At 40.9% G+C, this 17143-nt stretch overlaps 2 protein-coding genes and 1 long non-coding RNA gene across 6 annotated transcripts; 2 read left to right on the forward strand and 1 right to left on the reverse strand.

The window, feature by feature from the left end:
- Positions 1-1320: 1320 nt before the first annotated feature.
- On the forward strand, positions 1321-4341 carry LOC125003719 (selection and upkeep of intraepithelial T-cells protein 2-like). Of its 2 annotated transcripts, none has more exons than XM_047577838.1 (5): positions 1321-1816; positions 2822-3169; positions 3377-3445; positions 3568-3672; positions 3958-4341. In XM_047577838.1, exons 1-5 carry the CDS (start codon positions 1762-1764, stop codon positions 4002-4004), a joined length of 624 nt encoding a protein of 207 aa, XP_047433794.1. In that variant the 5' UTR covers positions 1321-1761; the 3' UTR covers positions 4005-4341. The 2 variants fall into 2 exon arrangements, with proteins under 2 accessions (XP_047433794.1, XP_047433793.1); XM_047577837.1 differs by having other exon boundaries at positions 1323-1816; positions 3371-3445.
- On the reverse strand, positions 4282-5916 carry LOC125003735. The gene is made up of 2 exons (XR_007112262.1): positions 5546-5916; positions 4282-5316 (listed from the first exon to the last, which is right to left on the reverse strand). It is a non-coding gene; the product is annotated as an uncharacterized LOC125003735 (long non-coding RNA).
- Positions 5917-5934: 18 nt separating this feature from the next.
- LOC125003721 (myelin-oligodendrocyte glycoprotein-like) lies at positions 5935-16140 on the forward strand. Of its 3 annotated transcripts, none has more exons than XM_047577843.1 (5): positions 5935-6465; positions 8158-8505; positions 8712-8780; positions 15084-15187; positions 15474-16140. In XM_047577843.1, exons 1-4 carry the CDS (start codon positions 6417-6419, stop codon positions 15170-15172), a joined length of 555 nt encoding a protein of 184 aa, XP_047433799.1. In that variant the 5' UTR covers positions 5935-6416; the 3' UTR covers positions 15173-15187; positions 15474-16140. The 3 variants fall into 3 exon arrangements, with proteins under 3 accessions (XP_047433799.1, XP_047433798.1, XP_047433796.1); XM_047577842.1 differs by lacking the exon at positions 15084-15187 and adding an exon at positions 8903-9007 and having other exon boundaries at positions 5937-6465; XM_047577840.1 differs by lacking the exons at positions 15084-15187; positions 15474-16140 and adding exons at positions 8903-9007; positions 9293-9959 and having other exon boundaries at positions 5939-6465.
- Positions 16141-17143: the final 1003 nt, after the last annotated feature.

Here is a 17143-nt window from a genome sequence, read left to right on the forward strand (position 1 = left end):
ACACATCGGTTAACGCCGGATTGTTTGACTTGCTGAGATATTCAGCCATGATTGAACACGTGGTATTCAGTTTTCTGTCCCGCCCACTGAATTTACGCGCCACATGTTACATTTAAACTCCCGCGTTGGCCCTCAGCCAATCAGAGCCACCGAACTGGCGGGAAATGTGGTAAAATAAGCGGTCTGTTGAAACACGTGACCCTCTCCCCTCCTTCTCTACTTTAGCTCGAGTTGATCTAAAACGCGGTCAGACAGATAAAGACCAAAGGAGGTAAATGGAGACTCTGGACATGAGGAGAGGACAGAGGAGCTCGTTTCACACCAGGTAAAACTCTTAACTTTATGTCTTCAGTAAAAAAAAAAGAGAGATGAGAGGCTGAGTGTGTTTTCATACGGGTGTATGTGCACATTAAGGTCCAGGAACTCCTGCAGCACACTCACTACATGCAATGACGAGACGATGCTTAAGTTGTATTCATTTAAACTCTAGTGCAACAGATTCATGTCACATTTTGGCGGAAACGTTTTCCTTTTTTGCATACCTGGCGCCTGGAGAAGTGCAAAGCTTAGTGGATTAGGATCAGCTTTTTTCTCGTGCAGTTACATGCACAACGCAATGCAACATTTGGCAGAAAAGTAGAAGTGGAAAGTGTAAAAATAACCCAATAATAGGGATATGTTTTCCCATAGTAGTATAAGAAGATGTATTGCTAGTATAGAAGTTGCTATGTGCAGTCAGGGCAGTCAGTGTATATACCCACATATATTCATATAAAAGTATTCCCACAGTGAACACTGTTGTTGAATGTTTCAAACTTTAGCTCTAGAGATGTCCACATGGGGGTCGTTATAGGGGGGTTACACACGGATAGCGTTATACCAGCTTCTTCGTTTAAAGAGGATGAAATGGTTTAAAATATAAGACTCATTTGCCTTATTAAAAACTGGTGAAACTCGGATTGGTTTCGTAGAATTTGAAAAAGCTCCCTACTCGCTTTGTAGGGTTTCACTACACAGTGAGCGCTATTCCTACACCCAGGGTGTCGTCGCAGTTAATGACGTCACTGTTACTACTGTCGCATCGTTATTACGTGTAGCTCCCCTGCTCCCATAACTTACACATTACTAAAGCATGATGAATTTGTAAACAAATACGTGTCATGTACATGAGATAATAAAAAAAGTATGTTTTTAAAAAAAAAAAAAAAAAAAAAAAGTTTCACAATTTCGCGACGAAACTTCAAAATGTCTCTCACGCTGGGTATAGACTGTGATTTCTGATATTATGACGTTGTAGTATTTATGTTTTCTGCCTTGCTTCCTGAATTTTATTGTAATCCTCTTTGAGAGTGTGTAGGTCCAATTGTTCAATAATAATAATAATAATAATTAAACGTATAGTCTAAAAACACACTAAAAAGTCCTTCACCGGCGAACTACTTACTTTTTTGAGCCGTGAAAATGTTTCCTGGCGGGACCCTTCTTGTACTTTTCATAAATCAGATGATTTTGATGAGAAGAAACCGGCGTAACTGAGGCAGAAAATCGGCAGAAAATAGCAGACACAGTCCCGGAAGTCCGCGCTGATTGGCTCCTTTCTGATTCCGGGAAAACAATCTCGTGTTGCGCGATGAGTAGCGCGAGCCCTCTTTAGGAACCTATGTTCATAACAAGGCGGAGACTCCACGGTGCCGAAGTGTCCCAAAAACTTTAATCACCCTAAGTTTTTTTGTTTTGGATCAGTTTTTTATTATTTTCACAATGGACGTAGCAACATTGTTCGCCTTTGTCGTTATTGGCTCGTTGACCGGCGACGGTAAGTTTAAATGGAGTTTGAGTTAAAAAGACGCCATTACTTAACACTAAGACGTCAACTTGTCTGCGTTCATAATATTATCGGTATTACTTCTCATTAGTGTTATTATTGTGCTTCACGTGGGTTACGAATATGGTTTAACACTTTAACATTTTTTTTTTTTTTCAATGAACATTTACCGTGTTGACTTGTTGTAACCCGTGCGGCGACTTGGCTATTAGCTTTAGCTTAGGGGAGTTGTCAGTTTTAGGTCTCTGTTGTATGGACTGGAAATAATGTGTGCACGCCAAAATAAATCCTTATAGACTCTGTGTTTGCGTTGGAAATTTCAAGACATCGAGAATTACTTTAGAGACGATATAATATTGATTTAGCTCAGATCGTTAAAGCGCTTTCTAGCAAGAGAAGGCCTTCAAGAAACCCGTTCAGTAGAGACCAGAAAGTCTCAGATGTTTGGGCCGATTTCACAGAATACAATAATGTAAAGAATGATCTAAAATATGTGATTGATAGTCTTGGTCATGAAAAGTTTGATTGATAAAACCAGTTCATCCAAGACGAGGGTGAAATGTTAGTCACTAACTTATAAACCTGTAAACATCCATTACTTAACATACGTTAAGTTGCAGGTGTGTTCAGATCAGTGTAAGTAAATATATTTATTTGTCAAATAAAATACAAATCTAAATACTCTCCACCACCCATTTTGTATTATTTATGTTTGTCTTAAAGATATTCTGATGTATCTTCTTGGTTTGCAAACCAGCTGTGGTTTTAATGTGGTTCTGTGATTACTATACGTCTTGGATGCCGCACGGGTGGGTAACTTATAGAGTCTGTAGATTATGACTATATAACCATGTAACAGTTTGCTTGTGTACAAATATGATGAATTTGTTTTGTTCTTGATTCAGCTTTGTGACAGAGAAAGGTTTTACACCATCCTCATCCTCAGGTTGACATGAACTGATCAAACTGTATTTTTTTTCTTGTTTGTTTCCCCAGAAAAACGTCCCATCATCAACCAGACTCAGCAGATTAAAGTACCAGAAGGATCTAATTTGACTCTACAGTGTCAAACTGATCCAGAGATCAACCTAACAAACTTCACCATGGACTGGAGGAGAGTGGACATCCCAAATGTCTCAGACCGCATGGTCTACTCCCGTCGTCGTGGGACAGATCATCCTCATCCACAGATGCAGCGATACAAGAACAGAGCAGAGCTGATTAAAGAGGACCTGACCAGAGGACGGATGACTCTACTGATCCCCACAGTCCAGCAGTCTGACTCAGGACACTTCAAATGCTCCATCCCAAACCTGAGCGGCAGCTTTGTTTTCAACATTGTCGGTAAGTTTACTGAACTCACAACGTTGTGTTGTTGGTGCCACACACCACAGGACCCCCTCAGAAGACCCATGTCCTTCTCTGATGAGACACCACAAGGGACAACTACACAGTATTAGAAAGGTGGTCATAATGATGTGGCTGATCTGTGTAGGTGGATAAAACTGCAAGTTAATAATAAAGTTTTTATTTTATCTGTAACTGTGACAGTGACAAAGAGAGAGGATGTCGCCATGACGACGTCTCCAGGATACGGAGTCATGAACCCCACTGTGTCTGGTAGGTCTTTATTTATTTCACTATAGTTTGGAATAAAGTTATTAATCTAAACTATGTTGTGTTGTTAAATTAAATCCCATTTGAGTTTATTCCTCTAAATTCAAGAGTTTAATTTCTTTCAGGTCCTGTAGAGAAGATAAACCACTGGATCACTCTTGGTGCCTGTATTTGTGTCCTCCTTGTTCTTGGTTTCATCATTGGAGTCCTGGTGAAGAACAGAGGGATTAGTGAGTTACAGACTTTTACATTTTAACTGGACATTGTGATGAACATGTGCTTTATTTTATATCTAATAGTCAGACTTGACTGTGTTTAGCAGCTAAAGCTACTTGAGGCTTTACATTTGAAGTTCAGGGGCCACATTCAGAACAAGTTGATCTCAAGGGGCTCAGATCAATAAGAGAAAAATAACACCAACAACCACAGACTCTTCCTACAATAAAAGGTAGATGAACAGAGAACTGTAGAGAATCAGTTCATTCATCTGGAAACTGGTCTCCATCTTCTTACAGGGATGCGCAGACAGAGAGTAGATAAAGAAATGGGAATGCTGAGATGAAGGAGACGAGGACAGAGACAAAGACGAGGACGAGGACGTCACCACAGTGAACGTGGTCATGAACCTCCAGCAGGATCAGCTGTGATTCTGGAGGACTCTATCTTCAGTCATTTAACTCTCATCTTGAGGACGAACTGCTGGAATATTTTAATGAATCTATTCATATTAGATGTGTTTATTCTGTTAACTATGATATTTATTTCTGTGCTGCACTTTGACTTGATGATTGTTTTCTACCTATTTTTCTTTGTAGATATTTTAGATATTTTATTCTTTCTTTAAGCCAAATCACAGTGTTTCCATCATGTCTCCTTCAATAGAGTGAAACAGCCTCAGAGCCTCAGTGTTGAACGTCTCTACTTCAGGGTCACATGTGGGACAGCAGTAGGTTTTTGATCCAGTCAGAGTTCTGTACATGAGTCGTGTTTGAGTAAATGATGCAACATGTTATTTTCTTCAAGTCATTATAGGATTCAACCAAATATTTTAGAATATTAGAATATTTTTTCACTTCTGTGATAGAAACTTTTCTTTTTAGTGCGCTATCCCTTGTATGGTATTTGGGTCAAATTGACCCGTTTCAGATTTTTACAAGAATAAAAATGGTAAAAGTATAAATTTTTTTCTACCTGAACTCAATGGCCTCAGCTTATTTTCTGTGATAAACACGTATAAAGAAACAAAAACAACTATACTATACCCCACACATTTACATCCTTCATATGGTCTTCGGGTCATTTTGACCCACATACACAGAGACACACACACACACAGCAATTTTTAGAGCCACAATGTCTCTGAAGAGCTTCATTGTATTCAGATTTGACAAGCGGGAATCAAGACACATTACTGTGTGTGAACAAATGGATGGGTCACACAGCAGGACATAATTTCCCCTCGGGGATCAACATAGTATATCACAATCAAAATCAAATCAAAAAGACCTCTTAGACGGCGGGGGGACAAGTTGGCAGCAATCTGCACTGTGTGGGACCAGTGGGTGGACCGGCTTCCCTGTCTTTATAACCCGTGGACGAACGGCTTGTGGGGTTTAGAGGCCGCTGCCCTTTCAGGCAGGATATGCCCTTAAAACCAGCAAGGTATGGCATCAATCTGGGCTGCATGTGATGCTGTTTCATCTTCTGCATGGAACATGCAAATTTATACAGGGAAGCTGGAAGGAGGAGCTGCTGCAAGAAACCAGGGGACACGAGTGGTGCTAGATATGTCACAAGGCCTCAGTGGCCACAACATTACCTGTGACAATGTTTTTACGTCGTACAGCCTGGGACAGGAGCTTCTCAAAAGAAAGCTGACAATGAAAAAAATTTTTTTGAGTTTTTCTATACATTGTTGTCATTTTTAGCAGTTTTTACACTTTAACCATAAATGGACTACTCAACCGTATGGTGTGTATAAAAAAAAAAAAAAAAAAAATTAAACTCTTGAATTTAGAGGAATAAACTCAAATGGGATTTAATTTAACAACACAACATAGTTTAGATTTATTCCAAACTATAGTGAAATAAATAAAGACCTACCGGACACAGTGGACCTCGTCATGGCGACCATGCGGTCTGCGTCATCTCTACGTCACTACGTTAGCGCTGCAGTGTGGGAGGAGTCTCATGAGCAAAACCCCACCCGACCTACACTCGACAGTCGCGTTGTCGGACAAAAACCTGCTTGAGATTCTGGTTTTCCCTCGTGAGTGTATCGCGCTGTAAAAGCAGGGCGGAAGCGGAACTTAAATCGGACAGATCGTATTTCCCACGTCTTCTCCGCCATTTTCTTGTCCATACACGTCGTCGTCGTCGTCTTTTCTTTTTGGATTTTTTTTTTTCTGCGCACATAATGGAGCAAATTGCCAAAGCAGCGCGTTTCTCTTCGGTGACGATCCTTCTCATTCCCAGGTGAGTACCTCCCCCACTTCCAGGGGTTTCTACTTCTTTTTTGAAAACATCGTACAGTGTCTGTCTAGCTCAAGTCTCCTGGTTGGCTGGTGATAGCCTGGTGTCAAACTGTTGTTATAGCCCGTCCGAGACATTCATGTCCACCTCTGATAAGTTGCTCAATAAGAATCAAGAACTTCATCAAAAGACGACGATGTTTTTTTCTCAAAAGACGCTGTTGGCGTTAAAGCCTGTTGACAGTAAAGACAGACTATAGACTGATACTACAGACTATACGTCAAGGCCTCTGAGGCCTAACTCGAGGGCGCAAGGCCAAACTACATTTCCCATCCCCCCCTCGGTGATGCAAGCGCGTCACGAAGGAAAGTGGGAGGTAATGTGGAGACTGCAAATCGACAAGTCGCAAAAGCAACATTAGCAGACCTTCGCCTGGAGCACAACTACAACGGTTATCGCGACTTTCACTCGTTTTTTTTTATTAGATTAGATTGTTTTAACAATGGTAGCAACAGCATTGTTCGCTTTCGTGACTGTTCTATCATCGATCGGTGAGTTTATATCGAAATGATGATATTTATATATGATTTGTATATGAAGTTACTACTCTGCGTCATTATTCTTATTGTAAATAGTAATGTTATTGTTGTTATTGCTGTGCTTTATGTGCGAGTACGCTTTCACGCTACTTTTATTTTTTCCGCGGCTCCTCTCTGTCCTAACTAAGTTTGTCAAAGTGTTTTCTGTCCGTCCTCGTCGCGTCTGCAAGTCAAAAAGCGCAAATACAGTCGTCGGTTTGGCAGAAATGCCAGTGTCGTGTGTTAAAATCCGCTCACGGTTGGGAACTATGCACCAGCGGTTCTTCCCCGGACACTTCCAACCACTGGACGGAAGAGGCTAGCGGCTAAGCTACACAAGCCGGCGAGCCCCTCTATCTGGCCAACGCACGGTCATTAGACAGCAAACTGGACTAGATCAGACTACTGCGCTTTACTCGAAGGACTGTGAGAGGGCGTTTTTGTGTTTGTGGAAACATGGCCAAACAGCAGCGTTCCCGGCGGCCCTATGCAGCCTGGCCGGCTAACATGCTAACAAGCTAACGGTGCTGCGATGCTGTCCTGATCAGAAAACACTGTTCACCGCTGCTGGAGTTCATGGTTCTGTTTGTGGTTGTTCTTTGAAAACTCCGATTCCAATCGCATTATCTGGGAGTCTCAATCGCACAATGAGAACCCCGATTAAAATCGGAGTAACGTGTTTACATGCACTTAAGTTCTCCTGTTATAGTCCGATTAAGGCAGTAATTTGGCTTTTTCACGTGCATGTAAACGCACTGAGTGTTTTTACCTCTCACAGAGGAGCCTACAAGCCTAAAAGGCCCCTTTTAGGTACGGAAGGGGGTAAGAGGGATCCTGGAATATGTTGGGTGGTGCTATTCAGATGTGACCATAAGGACGCTGAAGGAATGTGTGTTGTGTTGTAGATGTTGTTGCTGTGAGCATAGTGGGAGAAGCGTAAATAAAAGTGCATAAGACTGAAGCAGAGAAGCTCTTTGGCTAGTTATTTCATTTTCACAATATTACTAAACACCACAGAAAGATGTGTGCACGCTGTAATAAATCCTTTATATACCCGTTGCTGTATCCAGTGTACATATGTACAGTATATATAATATTCATTCATCCCACCCACTTTCTGCACTATTCAACTCAAGGAAGCATCAGTCACTTTATGTATATTGTATATTGTCATGCGTTGTCATGTTCTCCTTTGTTTACTTTGTATATACAGGATATATTTTATTTTTTTTATATATTCTCAGTGTTTGCACATTTCTTGTTTACATTTTTTTGTTTAGCTGCTGCATCGTACGTCTTTGAGGTTATTAATTTAAAGCCTGATGTCAGAATTGACAATAAAATTGACTTATTTGAAATGTTTTGATTTAGTTTAAACAGACTTAGTGTTCAGGGACGGTTCTAGTGTCAGAGCTGTAGACGCACTGAACACGTGGGTAAACGTCAGAGGTGGATCATACTACTGCATTCTGTTCATTTTCAGGCATCGTGTGTCATCAATGATTATGATTAATATCATATAACAGTTTGATTGTTCACAGAATACGATACATTTCTTTTTTTCTTGATTCAGCTTTGTGACAGAGGAAGGTTTTACACCAACCTCATCCTCAGGTTGACATGAACTGATCAAACTGTTTTTTTTTATCTGGTTTGTTTCCCCAGAAAAACGTCCCATCATCGACCAGACTCAGCTGATTAAAGTACCAGAAGGATCTAATTTGACTCTACAGTGTCAAACTGATCCAGAGATCAACCTAACAAACTTCACCTTGGACTGGAAGAGAGTGGACATCCCAAATGTCTCAGACCGCTTTGTCTACTCCCGTCGTCGTGGGACAGATCATCCTGAGGAACAGATACAGCGATACAAGAACAGAGCAGAGCTGATTAAAGAGGACCTGACCAGAGGACGGATGACTCTACTGATCCCCACAGTCCAGCAGTCTGACACAGGACACTTCAAATGCTTCATCCCAAAGCTGAACGTCAGCTTTGTTTTCAACATTAATGGTAAGTTTACTGAACTCACAACGTTGTGTTGTTGGTGTCACACACCACAGGACCCCCTCAGAAGACCCATGTCCTTCTCTGATGAGACACCACAAGGGACAACTACACAGTATTAGAAAGGTGGTCATAATGATGTGGCTGATCTGTGTGGGTGGATAAAACTGCAAGTTAATAATAAAGTTTTATTTTATCTGTATCTGTGACAGTGACAAAGAGAGAGGATGTCGCCATGACGACGTCTCCAGGATACAGAGTCATGAACCCCACTGTGTCTGGTAGGTCTTTATTTATTTCACTATAGTTTGGAATAAAGTTATTAATCTAAACTATGTTGTGTTGTTAAATTAAATCCCATTTGAGTTTACTCCTCTAAATTCAAGAGTTTAATTTCTTTCAGGTCCTGTAGAGACGATAAACCACTGGATCATTCTTGGTGTCTGTATTTGTGTCCTCCTTGTTCTTGGTTTCATCATTGGAGTCCTGGTGAAGAACAGAAGGATTAGTGAGTTACAGACTTTTACATTTTAACTGGACATTGTGATGAACATGTACTTTATTTTATATCTAATAGTCAGACTTGACTGTGTTTAGCAGCTAAAGCTACTTGAGGCTTTACATTTGAAGTTCAGGGGCCACATTCAGAACAAGTTGATCTCAAGGGGCTCAGATCAATAAGAGAAAAATAACACCAACAACCACAGACTCTTCCTACAATAAAAGGTAGATGAACAGAGAACTGGAGAGAATCAATTTATTCATCTGGAAACTGGTCTCCATCTTCTTACAGGGATTTACAGACGGAGAATAAATGAAGAAATGGGAATGCTGAGATGAAGGAGACGAGGACAGAGACAAAGACGAGGACGTCACCACAGTGAACGTGGTCATGAACCTCCAGCAGGGTCAGCTGTGATTCTGGAGGACTCTATCTTCAGTCATTTAACTCTCATCTTGAGGACGAACTGCTACAATATTTTAATGAATCTGTTCATATTAGATGTGTTTATTCTGTTAACTATGATATTTATTTCTGTGCTGCACTTTGACTTGATGATTTTTTTCTACCTATTTTTCTTTGTAGATATTTTAGATATTTTATTCTTTCTTTAAGTCAAATCACAGTGTTTCCATCATGTCTCTTTCAATAGAGTGAAACAGCTTCAGAGCCTCAGTGTTGAACGTCTCTACTTCAGGGTCACATGTGGGACAGCAGTAGGTTTTTGATCCAGTCAGAGCTCTGTACATGAGTCGTGTTTGAGTAAATGATGAAATATGTTATTTTCTTCAAGTCATTATAGGATTCAACCAAATATTTTAGAATATTAGAATATTTTTTCACTTTTGTGATAGAAACTTTTCTTTTTAGTGTGCTATCCCTTGTATGGTATTTGGGTCAAATTGACCCGTTTTTACAAGAATAAAAATGGTACAAGTATAAATTTTTTCTACCTGAACTCAATGGCCTCAGCTTATTTTCTGTGATAAACACGTATAAAGAAATAAAAACAAAATAGCACACATGCTACTACACCCCACACATTTACATCCTTCATATGGTCTTCGGGACATTTTGACCCACATACACAGAGACACACACACACACAGAGCAATTTTTAGAGCCACAATGTCTCTGAAGAGCTTCATTGTATTCAGATTTGACAACCGGGAATCAAGACACATTACTGTGTGTGAACAAATGGATGGGTCACACAGCAGGACATAATTTCCCCTCGGGGATCAACATAGTATATCACAATCAAAATCAAATCAAAAAGACCTCTTAGATGGCGGGGGGACAAGTTGGCAGCAATCTGCACTGTGTGGGACCAGTGGGTGGACCGGCTTCCCTGTCTTTATAACCCGTGGACGAACGGCTTGTGGGGTTTAGAGGCCGCTGCCCTTTCAGGCAGTATATGCCCTTAAAACCAGCAAGGTATGGCATCAAACTGGGCTGCATGTGATGCTGTTTCATCTTCTGCATGGAACATGCAAATTTATACAGGGAAGCTGGAAGGAGGAGCTGCTGAAAGAAACCAGGGGACACGAGTGGTGCTAGATATGTCACAAGGCCTCAGTGGCCACAGCATTACCTGTGACAATGTTTTTACATCGTACAGCCTGGGACAGGAGCTTCTCAAAATAAAGCTGACAATGGTTGGAACAGTCCAGAAAAATAGGACGGAGCTTCCACCTGAGGTTCAAACTGTGAAGAAAAGGCCAGTCCAGTCCTCCAACTTCATGTTCACAGCCAACGCTGCACTGGTATCTTACATAGCAAAAAAAGGAAAAAATGTGGTGCTCATGAGCCTCTACACAGGGATGGAGCAGTAAGTAGTAGTGTGGACCGTAAGCCAGAGGTCATACTTGACTACAATGCTCAACTTACGACAAAAAGAGCAGTCACACTTCCACTGTTAGTTGTGTTCTAGTAGAGACTGATTGCAATCATTAAACATGTATGTTAAAGGTTTATGAAGTAAAATTTTATATTAGAATTGATTTTAACACCCCAAATGTGTCCCGGGTCAATTTGACCCGAGGGAAACGAGAGGGTCCTAAAAGTGAAGAACATACAAGGGCGATATATATATACACACACACACATATGTATGTATATATAAAAGATTTCAATGCCTTAGGTACCGATATTGTCATCAGCCAATTTGCGGATGACAGAACACTATTTGTACAAGGCAGACACCAAGTTCCAGTAACAATCAAAAAATAAATAAATAAATAAATCTCCAAAGTTTCAGGGTTAACTTTGAACTTAAATTTTATTCATCCCCCAAATTTATTGTCTTCATGAATGAATTTAAACTGTACATGAAATCTCTAAAACTTATAACAGAAATGAAGGCACAAAAACTATATGATAACTTAAAGAATTTTCCCACTTAAAATGGATAGTTAAAATTGATTTGAATCCCCCTTATGAGATCAATGTTTATTCTATTTCATATATATTTCATTTTTGACTATTTATTTTAATTTTATTTCAATTTCTCTTAATTTATTATATCGAAGCACTAAGGTGAATGTTTTGTTGTGAGTTGGATTGCACTAATGTTGGATGTTCACCTTTTGTACTTTTCAATAAAGCATTTAAAAAAAAACTGAATTACCCCTCCTGTCACTGATGCAACTTTACAGCTGATGCAACTTTACGTTACCGACGGTCTTGTGCAGGGGTTGGGAGGAATCTCGACCAGAAACGCACCCGACCCGGAGCTCTAGAGTAGCTCTGTAGCTCTAGAGCTCCGACCCGGTCGACAATCGTACGTTCGGATTAAAATCAAACCTGTTTTAAATTCTGGTTTTCTCTCGTGAGTGTATCGCGCTGTAAAAGCAGGGCGGAAGCGGAACTTAAATCGGACAGATCGTATTTCCCACGTCTGCTCCGCCATTTCCTTGTCCATACACGTCGTCGTCGTCTTTTCTTTTTGGATTTTTTTTTTCTGCGCACATAATGGAGCAAATTGCCAAAGCAGCGCGTTTCTCTTCGGTGACGATCATTCTCATTCCCAGGTGAGTACCTCCCCCACTTCCAGGGGTTTCTACTTCTTTTTTGAAAACATCGTACAGTGTTTGTGTAGCTTAAGTCTCCTGGTTGGCTGGTGATAGCCTGGTGTCAAACTGTTGTTATAGCCCGTCCGAGACATTCATGTCCACCTCTGATAAGTTGCTCAATAAGAACCAAGAACTTCATCAAAAGACGACGATGTTTTTTTCTCAAAAGACGCTGTTGGCGTTAAAGCCTGTTGACAGTAAAGACAGACTATAAAACCACAGTACGTCAAGGCCTCTGAGGCCTAACTCGAGGACGCAAGGCCGAACTACATTTCACATCCGATCTGATGCAAGCGCTGAACTAGGAAGTAAGGAGCACTGCGTGCGCGTACACGGCCAAACAGCGGACTGCACACCACCAGCAGTCACCACACATTCATCAGACACCACAACGGTTATCACGACTTTTACTAGTTTTTACGACGGAGAAACACCAGCACTCATTTCTCTGGATGTGGAGTGCAGTTATCACGACTTCTTTAGTGTTTATTTTGTAATTTGTTATAAGATTAAATTGTTTTAACAATGACAGTAACAACATTGTTCGCTTTCGTGTCTGTTGCATCGTTGATCGGTGAGTTTATATCGTATGAAATTCCTCCTCTGTGTCATTATTCTTATTGTAAATAGTAATGTTATTGCTGTGCTTTACGTGCGAGTACGCTTTCGCACTTCTTTTATTTTTTTCCGCGTCTCCTCTCTGTCCTAACCAAACGGTGTTTTCGTGTTTTTCGTCAGTGTTTTTGTCCGTCCCCGTCGCGTCTGCAAGTCAAAAAGCGCAAATACAGTCGTGGGTTTGGCAGAAATGCCAGTGTCGAGTGTTGAAATCCGCTCACGGTTGGGAACTGTACACCAGCGGTTCTTCCCCGGACACTTCCAACCACTGGACGGAAGAGGCTAGCGGCTAAGCTACACAAGCCGGCGAGCCCCTGTATCTGGCCAACGCACGGTCATTAGACAGCAAACTGGACTAGATCAGACTACTGCGCTTTACTCAAAGGACTGTGAGAGGGTGTTTTTATGTTTGTGGAAACATGGCTAAACAGCAGCGTTCCCGGCGGCACTATGCAGCCTTACCGGCTAACATGCTAACATGCTACCGAGCCGACAGAGCTACCGTCGAGGGAGGCGAAACCCGTGGCGGTGCTGCGATGCTGAAAAACACTGTTCACCACTGCTGGAGTTCATGGTTCTGTTTGTGGTTGTTCTTTGAAAACTCCGATTCCAATCGCATTATCTGGGAGTCTCAATCGGACAATGACCCCGATTAAAATCGGAGTAACGTGTTTACATGCACTTAAGTTCTCCTGTTATAGTCCGATTAAGGCAGTAATTTGGCTTTTTCACGTGCATGTAAACGCACTGAGTGTTTTTACCTCTCACAGAGGAGCCTACAAGCCTAAAAGGCCCCTTTTAGGTACGGAAGGGGGTAAGAGGGATCCTGGAATATGTTGGGTGGTGCTATTCAGATGTGACCATAAGGACGCTGCAGGAATGTGTGTTGCATTGTAGATGTTGTTGCTGTGAGCATAGTGGGAGAAGAGTAAATAAAAGTGCATAAGACTGAAGCACAGAGAAGCTCTTTGGCTAGTTATTTTATTTTCACAATATTACTAAACACCACAGAAAGATGTGTGCACGCTGTAATAAATCCTTTATATATCCGTTGCTGTATCCAGTGTAGATATGTACAGTATATATAATATTCATTCATCCCACCCACTTTCTGCACTATTCAACTCAGGGAAGCATCAGTCACTTTATGTATATTGTATATTGTCATGCGTTGTCATGTTCTCCTTTGTTTACTTTGTATATACAGGATATATTTTATTTTTTTATATATTCTCAGTGTTTGCACATTTCTTGTTTACGTTTTTTTGTTTAGCTGCTGCATCGTACGTCTTTGTGGTTATTAATTTAAAGCCTGATGTCAGAATTGACAATAAAATTGACTTATTTGAAATGTTTTGATTTAGTTTAAACAGACTTAGTGTTCAGGACGGTTTCTAGTGTCAGAGCTGTAAACACTGAACACTGGTAAACGTCAGAGGTGGACATACTACTGCATTCTGTTCATTTTCAGCATCGTGGTCATCAATATTTCTTTATTATCATATAACAGTTTGATTGTTCACAGAACACGATACATTTTTGGGACAGAGGAAGGTTTTGTACCATCCTCATCCTCAGGTTGACATGAACTGATCAAACTGTTTTTTTTTTTTTATCTGGTTTGTTTCCCCAGAAAAACGTCCCATCATCAACCAGACTCAGCTGATTAAAGTACCAGAAGGATCTAATTTGACTCTACAGTGTCAAACTAAACCAGAGATCAACCTAACAAACTTCACCTTTGACTGGAAGAGTGACATCCCAAATGTCTCAGACCGCATTGTCCACTCCCGTCGTCGTGGGACAGATCATCCTGTGAACAGATGCAGCGATACAAGTACAAGCAGAGCTGATTAAAGAGGACCTGACCAGAGGACGGATGACTCTACTGATCCCCACAGTCCAGCAGTCTGACTCAGGACACTTCAGATGCTTCAATCCCAATGCTGAGGGTCGGCTTTGTTTCCACATTGTCGTAAGTTTTACTGAACTCACAACGTTGTGTTGTTGGTGCCACACACCACAGGACCCCCTCAGAAGACCCATGTCCTTCTCTGATGAACACCACAAGGGACAACTACACAGTATTAGAAAGGTGGTCATAATGATGTGGCTGATCTGTGTAGGTGGATAAAACTGCAAGTTAATAATAAAGTTTGTGTTTTATCTGTAACAGTGACGAAGGATCAAGAGACGACAACAAAGAGAGAGGATGTCGCCATGACGACGTCTCCAGGATACAGAGTCATGAACCCCACTGTGTCTGGTAGGTCTTTATTTATTTCACTATAGTTTGGAATAAAGTTATTAATCTAAACTATATTGTGGCATTAAATTAAATCAAATCCCATTTGAGTTTATTCCTCTAAATTCAAGAGTTTAATTTCTTTCAGGTCCTGTAGAGAAGAGAAGCTACTGGATCATTCTTGGTGTCTGTATTTGTTTCCTCCTTGTTCTTGGTTTCATCATTGGAGTCCTGTGAAGAACAGAGGGATTAGTGAGTTACAACTTTTACATTTTAACTGGACATTGTGATGAACATGTACTTTATTTTATATCTAATAGTCAGACTTGACTGTGTTTAGCAGCTAAAGCTACTTGAGGCTTTACATTTGAAGTTCAGGGGCCACATTCAGAACAAGTTGATCTCAAGGGGCTCAGATCAATAAGAGAAAAATATAACACCAACAACCACAGACTCTTCCTACAATAAAAGGTAGATGAACAGAGAACTGGAGAGAATCAGTTCATTCATCTGGAAACTGGTCTCCATCTTCTTACAGGGATTTACAGACGGAGAATAGGTGAAGAAATGGGAATGCTGAGATGAAGGAGACAAAGATGAGGACGAGGACGTCACCACAGTGAACGTGGTCATGAACCTCCAGCAGGGTCGGCTGTGATTCTGGAGGACTCTACCTTCAGTCATTTAACTCTCATCTTGAGGATGAACTGCTGGAATATTTTAATGAATCTGTTCATATTAGATGTGTTTATTCTGTTAACTATGATATTTATTTCTGTGCTGCACTTTGACTTGACGATTGTTTTCTACCTTTTTCTTTGTAGATATTTTAGATATTTTATTCTTTCTTTAAGCCAAATCACAGTGTTTCCATCATGTCTCTTTCAATAAAGTGAAACAGTTTCAGAGCCTCAGTGTTGAACGTCTCTACTTCAGGGTCACATGTGGGACAGCAGTAGGTTTTTGATCCAATTAGAGCTCTGTACATGAGTCGTGTTTGAGTAAATGATGAAATATGTTATTTTCTTCAAGTCATTATAGGATTCAACCAAATATTTTAGAATATTAGGATATTTTTTCACTTCTGTGATAGAAACTTTTCTTTTTAGTGTGCTATCCCTTGTATGGTATTTGGGTCAAATTGACCCGTTTCAGATTTTTACAAGAATAAAAATGGTAAAAGTATAAATTTTTTTCTACCTGAACTCAATGGCCTCAGCTTATTTTCTGTGATAAACACGTATAAAGAAACAAAAACAAAATAGCACACATGCTACTATACCCCACACATTTACATCCTTCATATGGTCTTCGGGTCATTTTGACCCACATACACAGAGACACACACACACACAGATCAATTTTTAGAGCCACAATGTCTCTGAAGAGCTTCCATGTATTCAGATTTGACAACCGGGAATCAAGACACATTACTGTGTGTGAACAAATGGATGGGTCACACAGCAGGACATAATTTCCCCTCGGGGATCAACATAGTATATCACAATCAAAATCAAATCAAAAAGACCTCTTAGATGGCGGGGGGACAAGTTGGCAGCAATCTGCACTGTGTGGGACCAGTGGGTGGACCGGCTTCCCTGTCTTTATAACCCGTGGACGAACGGCTTGTGGGGTTTAGGGGCCGCTGCCCTTTCAGGCAGGATATGCCCTCAAAACCAGCAAGGTATGGCATCAATCTGGGCTGCATGTGATGCTGTTTCATCTTCTGCATGGAACATGCAAATTTATACAGGGAAGCTGGAAGGAGGAGCTGCTGAAAGAAACCAGGGGACACGAGTGGTGCTAGATATGTCACAAGGCCTCAGTGGCCACAACATTACCTGTGACAATGTTTTTACATCGTACAGCCTGGGACAGGAGCTTCTCAAAATAAAGCTGACAATGGTTGGAACAGTCCAGAAAAATAGGACGGAGCTTCCACCTGAGGTTCAAACTGTGAAGAAAAGGCCAGTCCAGTCCTCCACCTTCATGTTCACAGCCAACGCTGCCCTGGTATCTTACATACCAAAAAAAAGTAAAAAAAATGTGGTGCTCATGAGCCTCTACACAGGGATGGAGCAGTAAGTAGTAGTTTGGACCGTAAGCCAGAGGTCATACTTGACTACAATGCTCACCTTACGACAAAAAGAGCAGTCACGCTTCCACTGTTAATTGTGTTCTAGTAGAGACTGATTGCAATCATTAAAC

Source organism: Mugil cephalus, chromosome 2 (genome assembly GCF_022458985.1).
Source record: "Mugil cephalus isolate CIBA_MC_2020 chromosome 2, CIBA_Mcephalus_1.1, whole genome shotgun sequence".
In the NCBI taxonomy this organism is placed as follows: Eukaryota; Metazoa; Chordata; class Actinopteri; order Mugiliformes; family Mugilidae; genus Mugil; species Mugil cephalus.